This window comes from Glossina fuscipes, unplaced genomic scaffold (assembly GCF_014805625.2).
Source record: "Glossina fuscipes isolate IAEA_lab_2018 unplaced genomic scaffold, Yale_Gfus_2 1, whole genome shotgun sequence".
Taxonomy (NCBI): domain Eukaryota; kingdom Metazoa; phylum Arthropoda; class Insecta; order Diptera; family Glossinidae; genus Glossina; species Glossina fuscipes.
The window spans coordinates 18,652,117-18,677,824 of record NW_023998415.1 but is presented as its reverse complement, the minus strand read 5'-3'; the positions used below and the strand labels follow the sequence as shown (position 1 = coordinate 18,677,824).

The following is a 25,708-nucleotide window of genomic DNA, read 5'->3' as shown; positions in this document are numbered from 1 at the left end:
GCAGTTAAAAAGATATTAAAATTATATTATAATAATATTGATTTACGTTTTTTAGAGATGTCAACCCTTTCAATGGTTTATTGATGTGTCCAAATGAAAAATGTTTTCCATTAAATTTTGTCCGCGCCATATGTACATAGACGTCTGAAAACATGACAACGTTCTATTTCAGTACTTATGACCTAATTTTGCTAATGATAATTGACTCGCACATGATCATACAAGCAATCATAGAATACAAAATTCGTATTTGTGGCCAAAATCGCAGAAAAAAAAGTGTTTTTATTTTATTTTAGTCAATTCAAAATTTCCAAAAATTTTAATAAAATACGCGACTGTCAGCTAAGTTAAACTATGAGAATACATAAAATTCATTTATGAACACCCGACCGACGTGCCGCGAGAAAATCCATCTGTTCGAGAAGTTTAAGATTCAGGTTATATTTGCTAGAAGCGCGACTTTGCTATTGAAACTCTCGCATGCTATAAAATAATGGCATTTCATAAGATAGTTGCTCCAAGTTCAAATTTTCGAGTATAAGATCGCACGTTGGAGTAAATCACCACCAAATTTATAAGACGTCCCGAAGCCATTTCAATCACGTCTGTACATGATTCTGCTTTACAAAGCGCTCGAGATAAATCAACAAATAGAAAATTTCCCATATAACCTTCTATTATATCCTTGAATATTACGATTTTGCATGAGTAGCCGAGCAGATGAAACTCGGAGCTATCAAGTGAGTGTTAGCGAATTCAAATCTCAGTGCGCTAGAGTTTACTTCGATCGTAACTATAGCAAATACTCTGACGGTAACGGCATAACACTTACCGATCGGGCACACAGCCACTATGTTCCGGCCGCCACTTCTCTATTTCTTGCTTTCTTTCTCTTTCTCATGCAAAAAACTAGAAATTACTGGAATTATTTTAACGTACGACTTATAAGTAACACACAAGTTATTGCTCTCGGTAAGGAACCTAAACACGCCTGAAATTAACAAAAGTCTGAGAGATTTCTCAATGTTGCTTCTATGCATAACAGCGTAGTCAAGTTGCGATAGACTTCGCTTGCACGTCCTTCTCCGCTCGCATGAGTATTAAATCTATGCAGTCTTGCCCGTTATCATCTAACCTTAAAGCTGAGATATGTCGATCTTTGACTTTCGCCATGAATCTCTACCTAGACTCAGCGTTTATATTAAAAGGCAATCATCTCACACTTCTGTTTAATTGAATTTGAAACAGACTTCGAGAAAATTTACCATACTCCGAGTTATGCTTAACCCCGTCATTGTGAATAGAACGCGTTATCAATTTTGATAAGAAATTTAATAAAATAATTTTCAATTCAATAAAAGGAAATGAAAAGTAAGGAGTTCATGTGTTTATATCGTAACAATGGTTGTGTTAAATCGATCCACAGTGACGAAGGACGAATAAGTTGGAAAGATTCAAACGGCAATCGGTTTGAATAAGATGACATCAAATGTCGACATCAACACATGTACATAGGAGTTTAGCAATGGATTCACTAATCTATTTAAAATATTCTTTTATCCGTCACGCATGGAAGCTGCAGAGACCCGACAAAGTACATATATTTGTGATTAAAATCACGTAACGGCTTTAAATTTGGCAGAAACCTTGAGAGTTCTTGCACGCAAGTTGAGAACACCTCCCTTTCTTCAAAACGAATAATAAATCCGTTTTCGTTCATTACTTCTAAAATAGAGCAGAACGCATATTCTGTAGGTGATGCTATAGAATCGGTACAAAAATGGGAAAAATTAACCAGCCCTATATAATATTATATTCTTAGCTAGTATCAGCTTCGTAATGCACCTAAGCATGTGCTGTCTGTGCTTGTCTGCAAAAACGAAGATATCGCTTATAAATTTGCAAAAGAACTTGCAAACGAGCTAAATCGATCAAAGGATACGCCCACAACGCCCACAGTCGTATGCGTCACAAACTGTGAGTACCTTTGCTTTCCATGTTATGTGCACAAGATTTATAACACACACGACATATAGATTTGAATTTTTATTCTGAAAATAGGAAAAATCAGTCACGCCCGTCCAATGCTATGGAGTATAAAAATGTAGGTCTTTCCGTTTTTTTTTTAAATTAAAATAAACACGATAGCAAGATAACTTCTGAACTAAATTCATATATAAGTTCATATTCGTACAGCCTTCTTCTTACTTAGTTGAGTAGAGTTTTTCAAGTTGACGTGCGGGGAACAAAAAATACAAAATTAATAAAACATGTTCGATGCATTTGCAATTAGGCGCCTAAATGACCCCAGACCCCAGATTAAATCTCACTTGAAATGTAAAATTGTGTATCGATCGAATATCAATAAGTTTTTTTTCATCAAATTCATAGCAAACAGATATTGATTGGCTATTATAATTTTTATTGTTCTTAAGACGCTTTCATACTACCATACAGCTGGTGACACTTTAAATATGTTTAAGTTATCGTAACGATTTACTTTAATTTATAATAATCTGTGTTTTTGTTAATTGTTTTTACTTTTTTTCCTAAATAATAACAATTTTTCTTAAAAATTCTTAACTCAAGACTTATATTATTCGATTATATTCGAATTTCTTACTTGCACCAGCAAACGATCAACGGCGAACTGACCCGTCTAATATATGAGTTATGATTTGTTTACGTACAAGAGAATAACACAACGAGTGCCACTAGCAGCAGCAGCGGCAACAACACTAAATAAACGTTTCTAATTTAGTAGTCTATTGAGTTGAGATAATTACACTGCTGGCTGAATGTTTGCCTGACTAACTGAATGATCAGTTTTTCGAACAAAAATAAACAGGGTCTAATGAAATTGTATTGGTAACATGGACTTCATAATGAAGTCAAAGAACGTTATATAGATTACATTTTTAATTTACATCGTTATAGTAGTTGTTATTGTTTTTGTTTTTATTTTAGATGCCGTCCATTGTTATATCCAACAGTGAAGCGAGACATGTTAATAAAGTCAATCAGTTTGCAACATCGAAAAACACAATCTAAACAATGTCGTCCCAATACCAAGATACGTTACCTGTCAAAACTTTCGCTAACTGATGATACAATTCGAATTGAAAAATCGAAACTTGTGAATTCAGCTAAACAAGTCGGATTAGAGATATTAGAGATATACCCGACGTTTGTCATCCCAAGAATCGTTAGGTCAAAAATGAATCCATGACCTTTCTATATATTTAACACGATTTCTTATATTATCTACAAGCGAAATCTTACTACAATATCACGTCTATATTTTACAAAATCTATGAATGAATAATACATACATAAATATAATGATAAAACTTGGGCAACCATTCAATTCCATTTCAATGTCAATATCATTGGGAAGCTTGGGAAAGCAAACAACTTGTATCTATAGTAGGCTATAAACTCACAAAGCTATTTTCATTATATAAAGAGACAGTGCGCAAGAATGTCTCGGAAATTATTTCAAAGTAAGTTTCATAACGAATATGCTCGATGCTCCGTTTAACAAAGCATTATTAATGTCGATGAAATGTACACTTTAGACGGCTGCAATCGGAATTTGATATTTAGATGGGTAAACATAAGGTTAGGCCGACCGGAATCTGCATGCAAAGTTAAGTAACTGTATCCAGAGAAATTAAATTTTTTTTTGTTTTTTTTTTTTTGTTTTGACGAACAAAGAGAGAGATATAAAAAGGCGTATGTGATCTCGGGAAGATCAGATGTAGCTCTGAGAGCTACATTTGCCGCTTTCTGCTACTCAGTTCGACATATTTACGGTTGAAATATATGTAAATGTTTTACAGAGCGAAAGACCGTGCAAACGCAGACTAAATACTTGCTTAGTTAAACGCTGAAGAATATGTTGAGGAAATGAAAATCGTATGTGAACTTGGACCTGGATATAAAATTATCGAGATTCGGCTTCGAAAGTGATTTTCTTATTCGTCGTTAGTTGTTATTGTAATAAACTAATGATCTAGAATTTCCGGTTTATTGCAAAACATTTACTCTTAACTTCTTTTAGATAGTTTAAGTGTTTGAAGGAGATATGTATGCATCTACATATGTGCCTGTCTGTGACTAAGTGCGCGCATGGGTGTATGTGTGTATTTGTTTGCTTGTTTATTTGTTTGTTTGTCGGTTAGTGATTGAGAACACACACACACACACACACACAATATACATAATACGATTAGGTTTAGAAAAAAAAAAAAAAAAAAAAAAAAAACACACAAGACTAAAATTTGATTCAACCACAGTTATTAAAGCATCCATCCATCGAAGATGATTATATATGTTACTATCATGTATGCACCAAGCCGCATATATAAACAAAAGTCGCTATAGCTTATTTTGTGTTAATCGTCTATGAGTTTTTCGATATTCAGTATATCTCTACACGTTTATATTATTATTAGACCTCATTATACATATCATATATATATAAACATGTACATATATGTATACGTATAATACACGCAAATAATTTGTTGCATATTTGTTTCTATATTTCATTTAATAATAAAACATTTTCACGACAATTGCCACCGTGTGCATAAATAAATATATATATATATATATATATATTCACGTATTTATATATATAGGTATGTGCGTTAGGTGCGGCTAAAAGGAAATTTTTTGAAAATACGTTACACACGCTTTGCACCACCGTCACAACATCATATCACTACTCAATAAACAGCTGCTCGAGACGAACATTTCATATCGAATTGAAGCAATTTATCAATGACAACCTTACAGCTGTTGTTTTTCAGTTTGCTTTTTACACAAACGATTTTAATATTAAGATTGATTTTTTTATATATTTTGTATTTTCCTCCTTTCTATGTAACAAAATTAATTTTCATTTATTTTATAAGAAAATTCTTGTTTTTCGTACCGATTAGACGAACTGTGCAGTTTCACGTTCCGTCTTAAACTAATTTGTAAAAATATGGAAAAGTGCCGCCACCACCACACACAATCAGCAAAATTATTTACCAAATGTTCGACTGGATGGATGGATGGATGGATGAATGGTAAGTGATGCTGGGTATTATGCTTTGGCTTCTTATTTTTATTTTTACTTTTATGTTTATTTTTATTTCTCTTTCTATTTTATCGCTATAACTACTTCATGGCTAGTGTTTGTCTGGCCTAAGCGTTCGCTTCATTGTTCGTTTGCTAGTTTGTTAGTTGTGTTTTACTGATGTTGTTTTTGTGGTTTGCGATGGTTTTTCTTACTGTTCGCAATTTATACAACAAGAAAATACTGCGCGAGGCATAACACAAGCTTAAATGCTTACAATTTCCCGCATTTACTTATTATGCACAGATCAGAGATGCTCAACTTTGTTAAATACACTTAAATTTTCGCATTTACAAATTCGCGAAATATCTTTCTATCATAATAATAGATAATAAAAAAAAAAAAAACTGCTCTAAATCCAATCTTTCGCATAATATACCGATGAAGTTAATTAATCTCATATAATTTTCTTCAAGTTTTTTTAAGGAAGTGCTCTCGTTCGACTTTACGTTCACTTAGATTCCCTTTGTGTTACATGCATTCGATGACTTTTGGCTAATAAAAATTGCAATCTAGAGCAGCTGCCATAATTGAAAGCTCTCTACCATTTGGATATGAATTTTCAATTGCAGTCAGTATTTAACAAGCTGCCATCAGTGGCATAAATATTGAAGTTTAAATTCCCACAGCCTGCCCGCCAAATACTGGCTAGCAATCATTAAACCCGCAGCTTCACCCACATGTCAAATACGGAATAACTGAACAGTTTGGATTACAAAACCTTAAAACACTTCTAACTAGATTTCGCTTAGACATCTTTTTATATGCATCGCCGAAAAGGAAACCCACTGTACCCATTATACCCACTATATCAATACATATTTGCACACATCTAGCGAATCAAGCTTCAGAGACGATGTGCTCGTTTCTCCTCCCTGTTTGTCTGTTCGTGGATTTGGCTATGTCGAACATTCTCTCGGTCAGAAGGCACACCTACATTACAGCGTAAGCTGTGCACACGTCTATTTTCGAAAGCCGAAAAGAAAATTGAATTTTCTTTCTTCTTGCTCATAAAGCGCCACAGATGCAACGATAAAATTCTCTCCAAAAGATCAGTCGCCTCCATCCATTATTATAGAGTATTGAATTTTTGAAGTGATTCTTTTTTATACTTTTTAAGATAAAGTTGGTGAATACGAAAGATATCGACCAGAGCCGATAATAATTTTGCTACTTTCTCTCAATGCAAAGGGGATACATACATCGTTCATGGCGGGTTTTCTTCCCTTGCGGAGAGAGGAAAATGTTATGTTAATGAAACATAGCTGGCGTCGCAATTTGCATCGTCTCAATTTTTAGCTTACCCTTAGAGTACGACGTTCTACAAATAATTGCAAATGCCATCTGTTGAAATGCTGAGAATTGTAAGTTGTAGGTGCGAGTGTAGCGTGTGCAAGTCTTGGTTGTTTAATTTTATGCATTAACACCTTGCCGATCTGGCTTCCGGCCTGAAAATCTCCTCCTCCCATCGATTCTGCTTTGATTTAGAATGTCGCGCCGAGTATCTATACTATTCTTATGCGAAGTAACTAGTTGTGGCTTAATAGTAAATCACAAATAGACGGTTTATAACCATGGCAATCGAGCGGCGGCGACAAAAGGACTCTTGATAGACGGCGGGTCGATAAAATCGTAAATCGATGACTGTATAACTCAATAGAAATATCTCGGAAATTTTGCTATAAAAAAAAATGAACATGTAATAGTTTGTTAAATGGTCGAGCATCAATCGTGTCGTAGTACTGCGGTTGTAGGGATTTTAATTTTTGATGCAAAAGGAAAATATGTTGAGCAAATCAATATTTTTTTTGAAGGTGCTATGCTCCTGCTAAGCATTTTTCTTTGTTTTTTTTTTTTTTTTTTTGACTCAAGTTTTAAGAATGCAATAAGGCGAACCATAAACATTAAAATTACGTATAAAAGAAAAAAGAAGCAAAACAGGATTGTATGTGTATATAGTATGTAATTTGTGACACATTGGCTAAAAAATTTTACAAAAGTCGCGAAATTTTGTCAGTATGCCCAGCATATGTAACAAAGCAATGAGCTTGAAAAACGCACAGAATATTCAAGGATAGAGTAGACACCTAGACGCCATGAAAAATGATCATAGGTCATTTTTACAATAAGTATAAATATATATTTTGTTCTTAGTTTTGCAGAATTCCTTGCAATCAATATTCTCACCTTGGCTTAAATGGGTATTTTAAATATAGCAGACTAGCTGAAAAAAGAAAGATAGGCGGACGAACCGAAGCACGGATTAAATTTTGCAAACCGTCTTCAAGCAATTCGCTGCTTTACACTGTTTGGTAAGCTCTGATGTATATAATTGAGAGATGTGTGTACGTTAAACGTGCTGCTATATATTTTTAAACATAATAGTTCTGAAACAAATTGTATTCTTTGTAGTTACTAACGCACAAGCTTGCCATTTATTGCTTGTCATCACGTCAATCACTTTCAGATAAATTATATAATCATATACCTCTACCGTAGTTTGGAATATCCATTCCATTGATTACAATCGCATAAAAAGTATTTTCATCAGAAGATCAACTTTTCAAATCGCCAGTTAAAACGTTCGAAGGTCGCGATTGTAATAAGCATGAAGTAACATAGATTTTGATTTAAAAGCAATGGTTAATTTTTTGTAACGGAAAATTTCGCAAAAAATTTTCGCAGAGACGTGCACGTTGCATAAATTATGAATCAGAGTTGCATTCTGACGCTTAATCAAATTTCGCTTCCAGTTTCAAGCGTAACCTTCTTTCAAAATTTCTCACCTAAGCGATGAGCAAAGGTCTACGGGCATAATTACTCATTAAATTAAGAGTTACTTGCTATCAACGCTACGTAAATACGCTACATGAATACGTGAACTGAAACATGTTGCATTTTTTCAGAGCTTTTATGAAAAAACGATTAGGCGATTCAAGCTTGTGGAGAATAAATTGAAAATAATCGCTTTTTTTGTTTCCTAAGAGTTTTCGATTGCCGGTTTAGCCAATTCCTGCTCAACGATTATCAATTAAAAGATAAAAAAATATTTTTATTATGAAACCCATTAGCGTTTTACAATAATAAATTCTCAGAGGAACGCATACAAATACATGCTTGCTTAGTCATCTGCAAGATCGACATGGAACGAAGTATTGCATGGTGAAAGCGTTCAGCCAAAAGGTATTGAACTTGTTGTCATCGCTCAATAATATTCTCATCTGACACAATCCTTTTAAAAAAACTCTCCCGAGTTTATACAAAAAATTCTTGTATGCGTTAACACAATTTCTCCGACGATCATGTGCGTCACATATATTCAAATTTTTTTTACGTAATTTGTTTAACGAAAAATTATGGTGTTCATGTTCGCCCTCATGACCACCAAAGTATTGTTTTCATTTATATATATAGACAGATAGATGGATAAATACACAGATACTGTGCCAGGCGTATAAAAGTCATCGTAGTTGCCTGCGAAATAAGCTGATTACTAACGAGGGCGGGAACTCGCTTTTTAAATTGTGAACGCTTTTGAAATGGTGATCGCCTCTATTCTCTAAATATTCACAATTTCGTACCACAATTTTCAACGATGCTTACCGATTTCAATCCTCCCCATCGTCATGTATCCTTTGATTTGTATCTCAATTTCAATTCTTGCGTTCGCATTCTACTGAGAGCGAACGAATTTTAATTAGGCTCGATCAAATCTGAGCAATTTGATTGCTACTCCTTACACATAAGGGATAATATTGAAGTTTAAGCACGAAACCGAAATTGTTTTCGAAATTATCACAGATGCCGTTTCGCTGCTTTTTTCTTGCTTGATTTTTTCTTTTTTTTTTTTTTTTTTAATTACAAACGCCGATATTTTTAGTGTTAGTAAGTAAGTTCATGACGATTCCATTTTTAATTGCATTTGTATTTAATAACGTGAAATTCTGAGCCCTTTCAGCGATACATTTCCACTAGTCCGTCCGTCTATTGGCCGGGTAAAATTTATCTACAAACTGAAAATGATTAGTAGCCATAGATAGAAAAGTTTGAGAAAGTTTAACTCGTTAGAATAAAGTAATAAAGTAATTTTTATTGTAATCAATTTCATTGCATTAATGCATGCCGCCTAAACCTTCACTTGGCAGCGGGAATATGCTTAACGAAGGTAAAGGAAAATAAAAAGTGAAACTAGATCCTTTTAATATTTAATTAGTTTAATTAATAAGAGCATATTTTAACTGACCTTGCTTATGATGAACGGATAGACCTGAAAACTAAACAAACTCACAATTCCCTAAAGAGTTTTGCATTAGGAACATAAGAAGCCGAGAACTTTTCGCTGTAGCATACGATGTAGCATGCAATCTTGCAAAACTTAACAAACGGATATGCAATAATTCAAGCGCCCATCAAGAGCCAACCGATTATCAACTTGCTTAGATATGCCTATCGAAAACTGCTTATCATTATATATAACCAATGTGTACATTTTTATTTAGTTATTTAGCTTAAATATTTTTCGAAATGTGTATTCATAATGTAACTATTACAGATGTTCTTCATAACATATTTGAATAGTTTGTAGCAATCTTTCACCGCTTTCAAACACATGCTTCGAAAACTAATTGCAAGTTTTTCATTTCTTTTTTACTTCCTTTCTTACTGTTCACATGTTCTTCTTCTTTTTCTTCTAGAAAAGCATTCAAAGAGTCGATAAAAAAAGGGTACGACGGGCTCGCCGAATTGCATTGGAAAAGGATCAATATGAATCGGAAATACTTTGTCGGATAATTAATAAGGTTAGCGATTAGTTGCCTGATGCTTGATTCTTTTGCTGCTTTATCAACATAAGTTGCTTTGTGTTCATTTTCTCTTACTTTCTTACGTACTCCACCCTCTTTTTCCATTTCAATGAACAATTTCCGTATTTTTTTTTTTTTTTTTTTTTTTTTGTAAACTTTTACTTATTTATTGCTATTATTATTTTTAATTTTTGAATTTTTTTACTTTCAGGATATTTGGTTTTTTTTTTTTTGAAAGTGTGTAGCATGCTTAAAGGGCTCTAAACAGAATCTGACTAGCTCGCCGAAATTGGTCGGTTCATAAGAGAAATTTGCCCTAAATAATTTTTATAATTGGCGTGTGAAGTAAGTAGAAGTGTAGCGTATATGATCGTGTAATGTGTAAACTTATTTCGCCAGCTAGTAACAACCTTACATTTGCAAGCTGCGAGCTCCTACCCCTGACGCAACTCTTACATTTTCCATGCATTCGTGATTCATTTCTACGGCCTAATCCAATTACAGCTATCAACTTATACTCTTGGTCGATGTTGTTGGATACTTTTCCTTTACCAAGAGCACCGGTGATATTGAATTCTTTAACAAGCTCGGTCACCTTGTCTTGTACACGGTCATCAAATTTCTCTCCACTTGGTGTCAGTTTGGGATCCTTGCCTCCTTCCTTTTGGTACACTCCAATAACGAGCCCTTTAGTGACTCGTGAATCGTCATGGGACGCCAAGAACCTTCTCTGGAAATTTGCGCAACGTTTGCGTATCTCAAAAAAGATCTGCCAAGCCAATTTGCCATGCATATAGAAGTCATTCCCAATTTTTAGCAATATATCTTTTTCGGACTTTATTATAATTTAATATTCATTATTTTATACAAATTTTTCTTGAAAAACTGTTTTCTTACTCCAAATTTTCAATGCAAACTGAAAAACAATTTAGACTCTTTTATCATTTATTATTTTAATTTTATACAAATTTTCGGAAGAAATGTTTCAAGCGCATGTTTTTGAGCAAGTGTTGTTGCTCAAAAAATGTAAACCAAAAAATAAAATCAAAACTGAGTCGATTGACAAAAAAAAAAACAATCGCCTACTCATTTTCCTATAAGTGCAGGGCTGCATTCGTTGATATTAGGTTATAGGATATAGGTTTGTATATTAAATTTGACAGCAAGGATGCTACAGAGAAATGTGTAAGGTGATTTTGGGCGATTTATTTACAAACTTTGAACAAACAGACAAAGAGATGCATAAACTGAGAAAAGCATTGGGAAGAGGACGATTATCTGAAGAAATATTTGTATAATCAAAAATATATAAAAAGAGCAGAGAAAAACACAGAAGATTCTAGTAAGATATTGAAAGCAAAATGTCGGCGCGGGTGCATGGAATGACAAAAGGCAATGCTGGCAAGAAAGTTCGACAAGAATTTAATACACGTAGTTCCGTACATAGAGACGTGAAAAAATTGACAAGATACATAAGAAAATCATATGCGATTGCGACCGAATCTTTTGTACCTATCGCCGTTATCCTATAGGAGATTGAAAAAAAGGAAAGCAAAGTTGCTCGCAATTGCGAATGTCTAGACGTGTAGGCGTTGTAAACATGTTCTTTGACCTCTTTGGGCCATATTCAAACTTTTTGCAAATTTATATGCGACATATTCTCCTTTGCGAACGAGAGAATATGCACCATAAATACTCCACAGTTGGGCCCATGAATAAGTGGACAGACTGATAGACGGACGTACTTCATTGTATTCTGAATTTGAAAATGGTCATTTGTTCGACCATATTAAAATCCTATTTACTTCGATTTTCTTCAATAAACTGTCGATTTTGTTTAAATTATTGGAATATTATCTAGCGGCATCACATCGCGTAAAGGTTTAATTAGCGTTTGTGTTGCTGCTTCATTTTTATGAAATTCCAAAGTCTCATCTTTCAGAGCAAAAGAGACTCGGCATTTTTCTGAAGTTTTGATCAAAATATTGATTGTTTTCATTTATCAGGCTCTTACGATCAATATCAGAATCCTCATTTTCTTGAAAGGGATATTATCTTCATCAAATTCTTCTACGCTTTCTAAGACATCTTCTAAGACATGTTCTAATACTCTTAAGAGACGTATTTTTTCACGCCTCTGTTCAGACGTTTTCAATGATAATGTAGATTATTTTCAACATATGATTTGCATTTGATAATCCCCGAAGCCATTCTGATCAAAAGGAGTTAAGAATTTTGCTTGCTCGGTGATAATTTCTATTTCCTCTTGTAAGTCGTCATCTCAATTTCGATCAGTCAATAGATCACGTGTTCTTAATTTCGGATTAAGTAGAACGTTATCATTAGTGGCTACCATGATATAAATAATGTCGTCCTTTTCAACAATGCCTGGTTTTTCCTTATTTTCTACTCATGTCAGGCACTTTTCATTGTCCTCGGCTTGTTTTTCATGGGAAATTCGGTCCTTTTCCCTTGGCACTTCCATATCATCATTGGTCAACTTATTTACTATTTGATCTGTTATGTCAGTTATTTCCAAACTGTCCAATTCTGGTTCCAGTTCTTCCATCATCTCATCTTCTTCAAGCATTTTAAATACTTGTTTATCACTTTTTGGACACTATCTCCTTCAACTCTTTCGTTTAACTTAGCCTATTGCATTGCTTTCCGCCAAACTTTCTTTTTGTTCATCCTAATTTTCAATCATAAGTTTTTGCTCAACGACCGCTAGAACGCCGTAAGGCTTCTACAGGTTGTTCCTAAAAGTTATTTAAGTTAATAACTAGATGGTAAGAGAAGAATTCTATTTGTATCTGTTACTTAGCGCTTCGACCTCCAACTTCTTCTTCAAGTGTTCCTTAGGTGTTCGTTGCGCACCTCACGTATTTCTCTGGCAGAAAATCTGGAACAATATCCTCAACAGCGGTCCGCCAATATTTCATTAGTGCAATTAGTGGGAACAAGCCTCCTTAGCCTGAACGATTTCGCCCCCAGTTGCACCATACCATTAACATGTAAATGTTGAATGAATTCATATATCAGATTCTCAATACCAACTTTTCTAACTTTGTATAGTAAATATTCACTTAAAAGCACAGAAATCTATGTTGCCTTCGCTTTGCAATTTGCGCATATATAAACTGACATTGACAAATACAAAAAATTCGCATAATTATCAAAATTATGAACAGCAACAACTCTAAAGAATGGAAGCAAATAAACAATTGTAAAGTGCAGCAACAGCCACACATGGTACAGGCTTTACAGCAACAACATAAAAATAGTGGACTTTTGTATAGTGGCTTTTTATAATTGAATGTTTTCCATCACTAATTTTTTGCGCAGCTGACTGATTGCTGATTGCAATGTTTTCTGTATTCATTTGAAATTGTACTTTTCATACGAATACAACCGCTAAATATGTAAAGTTGAGAACTAATGAAAATTTTCTAAATTGTTAATCGACTTAGGGAAAATCTTTAATCACAAGTTCATACATATTTGAATAAAAATCATGGTCTTTTAACAAATTATAAGGCGTGAGTTAAAAAAAATAGAAATTTGATTTGATTAGAAACAAGGCATTTTCAAATCTTTCCAAAGAAATATTTTCTAATTACTAGTTAATGGCAAAATATTTTATAGTTTAATTAAAATATTGGTTAGAGTGTAATGAAATTTTGTGGGAAAAATTGAAATGAAAATTGCAACCGTCTATCTTCCATTTTAGCCATGTAGAGTGTGAAAACGCTTACATAGATAAATCAAACTAGCTCCCAGTTAACATATTTTTACATTTCGCTAGAGGATCTAGAGGATGCTTGTTAAATACCTGCAATTGGCACAAAGTACATCTTTATAATCGACGTGAATATTGAAACCAATCTAATTGTGTTAGATTAATTATTAGAAAAAGAAAAATTATGGTTACTATCCTAAAGAAATTTAATCTCGACCTTTTTTTCCCACCGTAATCAGATTGATTCAAGTTAGTGGAAAACAAGTTAAAACGGCTTTTGAATGATTTTACAGATAACGATCTCCAAGGCTCTTCGACAACGTAACATATGTCAAACATTAAAATTTAAATTAAAAATTCTTTTTTTCATTTGACATAAAGTTTTGAAATAGTATATTATTTAAAAATACTCTTGATTTATAAACACTTCTAAATGCATAGTCAATGTAATTAATTTTTATATTTATCAATGTTAGCAGTAACATCCCTGTGCTGCTGATTATTTTGGTATGTGTGAAATTAATTGCGAGCTTCCATACTGCTATTGAAGGCTATAAAAAATATTTAACCTCCCAATTTGTCGTTTTTCAATAAATTCTTAAGAAAACACTTTTTCGTTGCCAACGAATGGTTATCATATCCTAAAAATGTACTCATATCGCACTAACGGCATCTCTGGCAAATTTTAAGTTGAAGTGAAGAAAAAAAAACAAAATTTTAGTCGGTACGGAATGCAAGCGACGTACATGAAAATTGCAATATACGTTTTAACGTTTTTAACGTACGCATATTCCGGATATGGTTCTAATACGCTTGCACATTTACGAGACGCCATTATAGCGGCAGAAGCTATATTCGGTGATGTGTTCAAGAATCTTATAACAGTAGCAAAGAAGTTCCGCACGGTCCATGAAGTATTCGATGCTGCTGTCGAGGAAACATGCATTTTCAAATGTCCAACAGACAATGGCGGGCAAGGTAAACTGTTGATTGAGTTAAATTTTCTAAAATTTCACAATATTAAGAAAAACAAGCAACATTAATTACGTAAATTATTTATAGAATGCCAACTAAGGGCAACAAGAACTGTTCTATAAATCTTAATAAGAGCAGACAAGCATATGTTAGTTGCATGTGTGCGTAGCAATTTTGCTTTTTTCAATAATTGAAGTGCTACGTCAATTGTTTATATTTTTTTCTTATTGCTTGCGCTCATATTAAAATATGCTGTAGCAACTGATTAACAGCTGACGGTGTGTGTGAAACTGCCGCGTTATGAATATAACAACAAACCGTCAGCGGTTTTTGTATAAGATAAATAAGGTCTGCACTCAAGCTCGCTATCGGCAACTTCGGAGACGTTATGATTTGCTAAACCAAATGGCAGTAAAAATGGAAAAGAAATTGTGAATGCAATTCATGTCTTATGTTGCGCGTTACCGTAATAATAAGACTGAGAATTCTTAGACTTAATATGATCGAATTAAAAACCGAAATCCCTTTTAATTTCAAGAAGAAATCGCTACCAGACTTTTGGTGGTTATGATATATAACACAATTTATGAAAATATAAATTTAAGCGGGAGTATACAGCGTTGCCATATACTGATAAAAGCAGTATATATATATATATATATAAAAGTTGTTGCCTTAGTTCTGTGAAAATTCACCATCGCTGCAAAGCATTTTACGTTGAACAGAAATGGTGAGATTGTGTTGGTTACTCTAAAGGAGTATAATTATTGGCTTAGTCCATTCCAACTCAACATCCAAAAAAAAAAAAAAATTAATAACAATAATATTAATGGTTACAAAAGGTTTTAGTCTAACTGAAATTGGTTTTACTTGTCGATGGGGTTATATTTCACGATTAGTAATAAATTCTTAAAAGTTTTTTTGCTACAGGCTGACGCACCTACAAATGAAGTCCTAATTTGAAATTTGTGTTCATTGCTACGTAAGTTTGTTAGAGTTCCGAAGCGATAGGAATATGCTATAGTCTTGTAGAAAGTGTTAAGCGCGACTTTTTATAAATAATAAAAACTAAGGCATGAATCCTTCACGCAAAAACGTTATTTGATCATAAGATCAAATGAACCAGATGAATCCAATGTGTAGAACTAAAATTAAGTCAATTAAGTTTTGTTTAAATTCATAATATCTGGACTAGTTTCGAAAGCAACCGTTATACCTGATTTAAGTTATAATAGTAATTGATGTATATGTGTGTATACTCATTCGGGTTATCCTGCATACAATATTGCCTTTATGCATAAATCTCGAACATATTATGCACTAGCTTTATTTCGTAATTGATTGGCTATTGCTAAGGCTAGTATGCGATCTCTTTAATTGTTAAGAGTCGTAGTAGCACCTGACCGACATGAGTGAAGAACTTCAACGATCAATCTATCCTTATCATTATATCGCGATCTTCTTTCAGCTCTCATTTTGCCATCTTCTCGCTACATTCGCTTTGAAGATATATTTTGTTTTGATGTATTGTATCATATTGTAGCGCACGTATATGCTTCGAATTCTATTCTTGTGAAATACGATAGTTGATCAAAGAAATGTTGCATACTTGGCCCTATTTAAATGCAGATTTTAGTAATGCTAGTCAACTCTTTTTGATCCGTTTTAACTGATTGTTGCGTTCTATTAATTAACAATCTACGGCCCTATTTAGAGAGTTCTACAACGTTTTTTAAGGTCAAGACTTAAGACTTAAGAAAATGCGAACTGTGAACGATATTCTGTTAATTGTCGACAGAATGATGAACTGTTTAATTATTTTACGAGTTTAATATTAACGAGAGTACTGACAACAAATTTTGATATTAAGTTTGTTCTTTTGTATAACGTCGTGAAGTCGTGGGCGAATTTTTAATCGAAAGAAAATCAGACTAAGATGAGCGTTTCGATTGTTCTTGCTAGTTAACAATTTCAAATTTTCTATGTAGATTTCTACGCGATTCGAATATGTGGCCAATTGACGAAAATTACTTCTTTGAATGTCAGCCTTTACTCGGGTTGTACGATAGTCGGGGTCTTTGCTATGCATGTGATTGAAAGGTGGTTGTGATCCTTTATTGAAATGTTTCTACTCCATTATGCATGGATGCTATGTTAATAAGCAGTACTTATTATTTGATTTTATTTAATTTTAGATATTCGCCCGCTTCAAAATAAGCTTTATACGCCTACGGCCGATGGTTGCGGTTCGTTAGGTTTACGCATAAGCACCGAATATTTACCGGCTGCCGAAATGGAGGTTTGCTGTAATGAGCATGACATCTGCTACGATACCTGCAACAGTGACAAAGAACTCTGTGATTTAGATTTTAAACGCTGTCTTTACAAGTACTGTGACAGTTACGAGAAATCAATTGCCAGCGATTTAATGATTAAAGGATGTAAAGCCGCAGCCAAAATGCTTTTTACCGGCACCCTGACGTTAGGTTGTAAATCATATTTAGACTCCCAGCAACGTAGTTGTTATTGTCCGCCTGCTGGTAATCGACAAAGGGATGATAAAAATTACCATAAAAGTTATCACAGCAATGGTGATAAGCACTATGGTAAGAATAAAAAACAGAAATACGGATGGAAAGATCCAAATGAAGTTTAGTATGTGTGTAGCAATAACATCAAAATAGTATTCTATTCTTTATTGTATATGCATATGAAAAGAAAGAAAAAAAAATTCTTTTTCATCTCATCAATTATAATTATCATTGTATTAAAAGAAACGGAATGCGATATGTATTTTAATCTAAAAGAAAAAATAATTAAAAACTTTTTAAACGAAGCGAACCTTTATATATGTATGCATAAGCCTAGACATTTTGTTAAATAGATAGAATAGAGCTTTTATAGATATATATATATATATGAAAATTGACATTTAAAACGCAAAAAAGTATGTACCTGTATATATATATATATTTTAACGCATGGCAAACATGTTCTGCAAAAAGCTGTGGTTACAGGGGTACAGAAGTTGCACAAAGAGCATTGTGCTGATTCATCGACAACAAGTCTAAAATAAATATAAGATAACATTAGGTTCATAAAAAAATTTATTTTATCACAATTTTAAAGCGCGATAAACGATTAGATGTAATGTTGTTTATTATTCGCATATCTTTTATATTACTAATGTAAATTTTCTATTTGTAGTCTTTAAGGGCGCTAGAGATTACTATAAGATTTTCAATGTATTTCTGTCGTACGATGGGAACGCTATAGAGTGCATAAAGGCAGGAATATATAAGTAGGCGCACGATTCATCATAAGGAGCAGCACGAAGATTTTTTAGAATATTTATAAAAGAGATATGCGAAAAATGTATTTATTTATATACATATACATAGTATAGTTTAAACTAAATTTAATAAATTAAAAACAACAAAAAAAAAAAAAAAATTAAAAAACTAACAACTTTGGAAAATGAAAAAAAAAATATATAAAGTAAAAATAATAATTCCCCAGGTATGAGATTTTTCGTTTATTTGATATAAAAACACTACAAAAAACTTAACGTGAACGAATTAAGAGAACCTATAGGGATGGCTAAGGGGAAAACAATGAACTCTGTCTCAAACGTCCTTTCCATTCCTTCTTTATAAATTATTTGTTCAAACTTTGCTTCCTCTCATCCTTGTCAATTCAATAGCCGAAAAATCAAAATCTCAACTAACCGATTCTATCTGTACATAATCGTATACTGCAACTCAAGTAGACATGTCATTCATGGTTGATTTTCGCGGTCGCAAATAGGTCATCCAGCGCTTGGATGTTTCCTTACAACTGGAATGTTCAGTTAACGCGCAAAGTGAAATACTTCCTATGGTTTGTTTTAAAGGTAATGTCGTTAGGGGGTGTTACTGACTAATGCGACCAGACTTGCGACTTGTTCTCTTTTACAAACCATCGGCACATGCGTAATTGTGATAAATGGCACCGATTCAAAGCTTGAAATATTACAAAAATATCCCTCGAGGAATTTGTGCTAAATTATTAATGCCTTATGTCCATCATTCCAAGAGTCGGTGTTGATCTGGGTATTGAGTAAAAGTGTTCAGGAAATGTCTAACTAATTTTATTTTATGCTGCACGTTTGCTTCTTATAAAAAGAAATGTATGCTAATAACGAATGGATTCCTACTTATTTTAATGTTAATCAAGTTGTAATTATGGCATTACAAATGTAATGTTGTACTGTGTTGTTCTCTTTGTGCAGACCATCTACCTCATCACTATTAAATGCATAGATTACAGGTCAAGAATTAATTTAAGGGAAACAAGAGAACAAAGGGTGCCTCCAATTTATGGGGTATCGTGCATAAAATAGGAACCGTAGCACTTGAAGAAAGTTCACGCCGTTATACCGCATATAGTTATACTATTCAATAAAATTTGGGAACATATTAGCAAGGCCCACATTGACTTGTCAATTATTTTGGGCATTTTTGGCAATTCGCTACATGCTCCGCGTCATCGATTCAAATCATTCAATTTATGCATCGAATCGGATATATAATTGGCTTATTGCTTATAAGCATATGAATACCGCCTGATGAACACCACATTATCAGATTAGGAGAAAAGACGATCTCAAATCTGTTAGCTGTTTGCAAAAGTTTTGATCAGCGATGGGAAATACCTATGACCTTTCTCTACATAAAATGATCAAACGTTCAGAGGTGATGCTGGTCCATCATATCGCAATTGTCGGCTTTGGGTTCAACGGATTAAAACTGGCGACACGAATTGAGTGAAAATGCCAATTTTTTTTCACTACTCGTTGCAAGAGTTGTCCTGGATACGCCGTCGTAGCTCGAATGGGAAGCTCTGCCACATCCAGCATACGTACCGGACATGGCGTCTCCTGGTTACCGCTTCTACAGGTCAGTTGCCGTGTTGCCAAAAATATTGTAAAATGTTGTAGAACACGATGGAAACTATTTTGATTAACATATATATCCCAACAATTTTCCACAATAAATGCCTTTTTTAAGTGCAAAGGGGTTCAAAATTTTTGTAAATACCTAGTATAAAAAATTTTTACGAACAAGAATTGCGATCTTATTGCATATCATACTTACATGCAATAGTGCGGTTAACACCGAAAATGATTTCAGCGAGTTCACGCAACTCCGTAGTTTCAGAAGAAAAGTAAGCGAGTAGTCATATCAAGCAAAAACAACAAAAGGTTATAGCTTTAGCAGAATTATTTTGAAATTCAGTTTATCAGAACGGAATAGAACAGAGCAGTGAGGCCGAGTTCTCTTCTCCGCTATTATTTCATGCGGTATCCCCGAATACACGAGACATTTGAATTTGCCGCCATTTTTGCGGTAAAGTATCGGCAATCAAGAAAAGACCCAACTGACAGCTGACTGTTTAGGGTTAGTAAAAAACGAAGCCTTTTCATCGCTGAACAATATTTCAAATAATAATGAAAGCTTCGCAGCCACAGTTCGTCCATTTCGTGCAAAATATTGTCGCAATATTGTCAACTGTGAAGAGAGTAATTGACAACGTTGCATTTCTTGTTACAGTGGTGTTCAAAGTCAAAAGCTTATGCCAGCAACCTGGATTTTTAAAGAGGGACATCCGATGGTTCATTAGCAAAAATTCGCCCACTTTTACGCAAAATGGTCATGAAGAGCGTTCATAAAAAAGTGCCTATGTGTTAGCAAGGTCGTGAAGGTCATTTCCCCGATGTTCTATTTCATGCATAACCCTATCCTATTTACGTTACGATTACAAAAAAAAAACCCAATTAAAAAGAAAATAACTCCAGATTGTATTTTATGCAAACCTTAGGTAAATTTCGCGATATCCTTTAATAAATTAAGATTGAATCAAAGACGCGTGGTGTGCATCAGATGTTGCAAGTGCTTGCGAATCCAAGTAAGATAATGCCATAAAATGCCACTCCCTACGCAAATGGGCTACAAAACACAGGGTTTTTTTTTTTGCTCTAAGAGGCTTTTTCACGGTTTGTTTACTTATTCTTTTTCACAGGCTTCGCCATAAAACGGCCTCAACAAGTTGGCTAAAAATTAATGAGAAAAACTGGCTTAATTTCGATATCTCAGGCCTCTTTGTAGATGGCGCTGTACAAATCCTATTTCCATTAACCCGGTAGATCTTTTGATCAGAAATGACGATGAAGAGGGAAAAAAAGCACCGTTAACTAATAAGTGAGTTATGTGTCACAATGCGACAATGTTATGCGTAAGGAATATTCAGTTCGAGGATTTTTTCAATTGTTTGATATTTTATTTTTGAAAACGAAAAACATCACTTAAGTTGTACAAGTGTAATGGAAATGCAAATATTTATGTAAATATTTTATTGCACATAATTTTTATGGAGCGTTTGTCATCGAATAGCAGCATTTTCATGAATTCATAAATGCAAAATGAAAATGCAACGATTGCATAAAATATTTATGAAACGGATATGATGGAATGAATCGATGGTTATAACTTATCAGCTTTATGGGCAATAAATAGGATGACAAGAACATGTATATATATGTAATAGATATATATATATATATATATATATATGTGTACATATTTTAATTGTGTTCATATCTTTGTATAAAGCATTGTATAGCGCATTCAATGAAATGTTAAAATAATGCTAACGTTGTGACAAAAACATATAAACAAACATTTACATAACTTATTAAATGACTTTTAAGAATGTTTAATATATAAAGTAAACCACAACATATTAATAGATTATAAGCCAATTAAATTAAGTTCATAAAATAATATTTAATGCTAAGTGCCCAAAGATATTTATTAAGAAGAATTTTCATATAGTTAGATCCACATGGCCATTATTGCAATTAGCATTAGGATTACTTTGAAAGTATTCGTAACTATTGAAACGCATCGCATCGAATCGCATCGGATCGAATCGTAAATTATTGGGTAAACTCGAACAGATGCAGTTCACAATTATTTTTATTATTCGTATACAGGTGCGCCAAATAAAGGAGAAAGCTAAATCCAAAGTTTCGGAGAAACTAAATTTTTGAACAAAAACAGATCATGTAATTATTTGGGAAAATTATGGAAAAATATTATTTTCTTATTATATTAGAGAAATGCGGTCCTTCTCGCTGGAGCCGTGTAACTAGAGGAGCTGTACGCCACGTGCTGTATGACTGATGCAAATTTGACAATTTACAAAAGCCAAAGAAAAATCACTTAATCTGCGTGCCAATAACTAAGTAGAGGAAGGAGTTAAGGGATTTAATAAAAAAATATATGATTTTTATGTGATTGGTTAGCATTTCGCCAAAAAAGGAAAGAATAAAGAAAAAAAATCAAACTGTTGTTAATAAAAACTGTTTCAATTAATACTGTGATCAATATTTAAGTTGAAAATATTGTCTTTTTTTTTGCATATTGGTAGCACTGTGACAGACATCTGTCATATCTGGTGTTGTGCCCTATGAATTCCTTCCGCCGGGCCAAACTGTTAAATTGCTTGAGTGTTCTATGCCGTTAGCATGAACCTATTCGCAAAAAGAGACCGGAATAGATTTGAAAAAGGGAAAATTAGACCGGTCCTATATTTTGGGACACGGTAGTACTTTAACGGAAAACCTCTTTCGTGCTTCACTAGATCATAAAGACTATGAACTATCCGAAGGAAAAGAGTGAAAATTGTTGGGGATACGTTATGTGCGGTATTGAAAAGTCATATCTAACATATTGCACTTTACTTATTGCAAATTTAGATAGGCAGACGGTAGCAGGAAAATTTATCACTCTCTAGTCGAATTCATAACTAACGTCAAAATCTTAATCAGAGACTATTGATTGTTTTTAGGAAAGGTGCGTCTCTTCTTACGCCAGGACGCGCTAATTGAGACAATTGCTATGAAAACAGTTTGGGAAATTTAGTTGAAAAAATGTCGATCTCAAAAACACTCTTCTCGCTTCAGTTGACCGTTCTCTATTGATGTCACGAATGGTGCAGCTTTAAATTGTTCCAAAGACAATTCGTTTGTGAAGACTATGATCGTAAAGACTATAAACCTTTGTCGTCACGTGTGTGGGCGCAAGCCTGCAAATAGTCTTTGGGGATGCTCGACCGCGTGTACCGAAAAGTTCCGGTGGTCATGGGTGACGAAAGCATGTTCAAAACTGCTCGATACTCTCGAGCATCGGCGCAATGTGGGTTATATGGTGTTTGTGTATAAGTACGTCCAGCGCTAGTGTTCTAAAAAGATTTAAAAAAAAAATATGTCCACCGCGGTATTCCTACCTACTCGTCCGTGAATCATCTGCATATCTCCTTTCGACCGTTCCGTATATTTACCTATAACACTCGTGCTCGCAAGCACAGGAGACATCCCCTGAATAGCCAGTCAACACACAAAAAACAAAAACATCCACTAATTAATTATTTCGTTACCTTTTTTTTTTCAATGATTGCTCCCTATGGGACTATTGATAGAGGGCTTGATTAATGGACGAATCGTGGAAAAGCTTATGTAGTAACACAGCAGATTCCACAGTACGTTAATACTTCAGTGAACCGGTAGTATGAAACGCATATTTCGCAGTTGTGATCATTGACTGGAGGAGATTGAGTACCTAAGGCACGATTAGAACACTGCCGCCATATAAACGGGAGATTCGCTCTAACTTTGACTGGCGACGAGTATTTTTTTTAGTTTGAACTCTCTCTTGATTGGATCTGTTATTATTTCCACCACACATATTCAGGGAAAGTACGTCATTTTGTAGTCCTTTGTTCAAAATGCCAAGTGTTGCGGGTTTTTTTTTTTTTTTTTTTTTTTTTTTTTTTTTGTTTACATTGCAACCACCGCAAGCTTGCATTTAGAATTGCATTAAGATAGAAACTGTTGATGTGATCTTTTGCACAGAAGCAATATGTGAAACTCTAACTGCTATTGCAATTGACTTGATTATGGACTCGAACCTATGCAATACGCAATATGGATGTTACCAACAGAATGAGAAAATTAGTATATTTTATCTTGCAATAATGTGGGTATTAACATTATCCTTGTCGTGTGCTTTTGTTGTAAGTTAAATATGACAGATAACGAGGAACTATATACAAACGAAAAAAAAATTATATATGTACATATATATATATATATATATATATATATATATATCTTCAGGCAGAAAGAACCCATTTTTTGTTTGTTTTCATTTTTTTTTTTGCATTTCTCTTCCTTTTTACCTTTTTTTTCTTTTTTTTGGTATTGTATGCACTTAGGTTTTGTAAAAAATTTTTGTGTATATCTACACAAGTGAAGGCATAAATGTATGGCATGAATGTGTACCTTCGAACGGGCCAGTGTACATGTAACACATGTACAGATGCTTTGACAAAAGTAAATTTACATAGATCTTGGCAGTATGCATACACATGCACATTGTATTCGTGTGTCTGCATGTTTATGTTTCTGTGCATGCACGTTAACTATTCAGCCATTAGGTTTCTAAAGTAAAGTTTTGTTTCTATTTTTGTTTGAACATTATCCGAGTAAATGTCATATCATCTACGTGAATACGTAGTTTTTCTCCCTGTTTAAGTGCCTACAAAAATATTAGACCAGTGCAAGTACAAGTTTTTCTGTATAAATAGAATTCAAAAAACAATAAGATTTTATTATTTATTAACAGAGAGAGAGAGAGAGAGAGAGTGAGTGAGCAACTTCCTCTTTCAATCAGGAATAATTCCTTCGATATGTTATGCACGATTTTTTTTCTCCTTTTTGTTTAATGTACACATTAAACATAACGTATCCTTTGACTTATTCAATAAAGTCAAGGCATTAAGAATATAACGAATCAAACCTACTTTGAGACAATTCCTACTGAACGTGGTTTCGACAAACTGTAGCGTAATTCGCAGGCGCGCGAGCGCAATAATGCATCATCAATATATGTTAGACGCGCGATCAAGCAAACTACAAACAAGGAAGACATTACACGAAGCGCCTTGCAGAGCGATGCACATCCCATTACGCAAAATAATTAAAAAATTTTAAGTTTAGCGTTGATCTACAAGCTACAAATTACAAAATTCAACTTAATTAACGATTAAGGCCATCACATCATTCTCAGCACGGAAACTCATCATATATTGAAATTTGTAATTGAAAATGAAATTTGAACTATTTGCGGTCTATCGATATCTAACTGCATCAGAATTAAAATCAAAATCGTCCTATGGCCTCTAGACTTTATTCTCTGGCCTGTTTTGAAAGCAAAGTTCACGGAAAGTCACAATCTTAAAATTAATATCCGAAGCGAAGCCGAGACGATAAATAAAAAACTTAACTTTAATACTTGCATAGAAATTGTGGATCCAGTTTACAATGATACTTAAGCTTAGGCTTGTAGATGACATAAGGCCAACAAGTAAAAAATTCAATGTATACTATATCGACATATAGTCTTAAGACATACGCCTACCGGCTATTGCATGTATCTGCGAGATTGCGCTTGAAATCGTCGCTTCTATAAAATTTTGAAATATCTAGTAATCGATGTATATGTAGGTAGGTTGGACTTTGACAAAATAGACGTGTGCAACTTTTAACCGCTAAATGACCTCGCGCTTCTAGATCTCAGGTATGCGTAATGTGTTTGTACACAGATAGTGTTTTTTTTTACATTGATTTATCTTAAGGATAGTGGCTGCATCTTTCTTGTTTCTAAATAGAAATAGCTTTGATTAATGACAATAACAAATAAATTGTTGATTTGAAATATTTTCTAGATTTCCGTAAGAGGTAAGTTGTTAATTTGCCAATATTTCGTTTATCTCCAATCATTTCGTCATTGTCAAATACCGACGGGAGCCAATCAAAACCCAAAAAGTTTATTGCTTATTAAAATAGAGCACCGTTATCAGCAGACAGAGGACAGCGCGGGCAAAGCGACATGTTGCAATCGTGGTTGTCGCTCATTCCAATTAGGTGTATATATGTACATATACATATAAGCCACAAAT

At 33.8% G+C, this 25,708-nt stretch overlaps 4 protein-coding genes across 7 annotated transcripts in view; 1 reads left to right on the top strand and 3 right to left on the bottom strand.

Annotated features, from left to right (window-relative positions):
• Nucleotides 1-5,075, bottom strand: part of LOC119645369 (cAMP-dependent protein kinase catalytic subunit 3) — a 40,578-nt gene extending 35,503 nt beyond the window's left edge. The window contains exon 1 of one of the 4 annotated variants that reach the window (XM_038045553.1): nt 4,943-5,075. The gene's annotated coding sequence lies outside the window, so the exon portion shown is untranslated. Of the gene's footprint in view, nt 1-2,623; nt 2,732-4,695; nt 4,886-4,942 lie in introns of those variants that run through there. The other 3 variants (XM_038045551.1, XM_038045549.1, XM_038045550.1) reach the window with 3 other exon arrangements.
• A 5,174-nt stretch (nt 5,076-10,249) lies between these two features.
• LOC119632507 (cytosol aminopeptidase-like) lies at nt 10,250-10,831 on the bottom strand. Its single transcript, XM_038025442.1, has one exon. It carries the CDS (start codon nt 10,724-10,726, stop codon nt 10,250-10,252), a length of 477 nt encoding a protein of 158 aa, XP_037881370.1. The 5' UTR covers nt 10,727-10,831.
• A 1,276-nt stretch (nt 10,832-12,107) lies between these two features.
• LOC119632500 lies at nt 12,108-12,875 on the bottom strand. Its single transcript, XM_038025432.1, has 2 exons — nt 12,811-12,875; nt 12,108-12,542 (listed from the first exon to the last, which is right to left on the bottom strand). Exons 1-2 carry the CDS (start codon nt 12,873-12,875, stop codon nt 12,344-12,346), a joined length of 264 nt encoding a protein of 87 aa, XP_037881360.1. The 3' UTR covers nt 12,108-12,343.
• Nucleotides 12,876-14,335: 1,460 nt separating this feature from the next.
• LOC119631530 (group XIIB secretory phospholipase A2-like protein) lies at nt 14,336-18,037 on the top strand. Its single transcript, XM_038023829.1, has 2 exons — nt 14,336-14,650; nt 16,843-18,037. The coding sequence occupies exons 1-2, from the start codon at nt 14,404-14,406 to the stop codon at nt 17,301-17,303; spliced, it is 708 nt and encodes a 235-aa protein (XP_037879757.1). The 5' UTR covers nt 14,336-14,403; the 3' UTR covers nt 17,304-18,037.
• The last annotated feature ends 7,671 nt before the right edge of the window (nt 18,038-25,708 follow it).

What these genes read in the sequence shown, in the direction of transcription:
- LOC119632507 (XM_038025442.1), bottom strand. Translation starts at nt 10,726, where the DNA reads ATGCATGGCAAATTGGCTTGGCAGATCTTTTTTGAGATACGCAAACGT.
- LOC119632500 (XM_038025432.1), bottom strand. Translation starts at nt 12,875, where the DNA reads ATGAAATATTGGCGGACCGCTGTTGAGGATATTGTTCCAGATTTTCTG. An exon ending in CTGCCAGAGAAATACGTGAG is followed by an intron (nt 12,543 to 12,810) that starts GTGCGCAACGAA and finishes GTGTCCAAAAAG; the next exon opens with TGATAAACAAGTATTTAAAA.
- LOC119631530 (XM_038023829.1), top strand. Translation starts at nt 14,404, where the DNA reads ATGCAAGCGACGTACATGAAAATTGCAATATACGTTTTAACGTTTTTA. An exon ending in AACAGACAATGGCGGGCAAG is followed by an intron (nt 14,651 to 16,842) that starts GTAAACTGTTGA and finishes ATTTAATTTTAG; the next exon opens with ATATTCGCCCGCTTCAAAAT.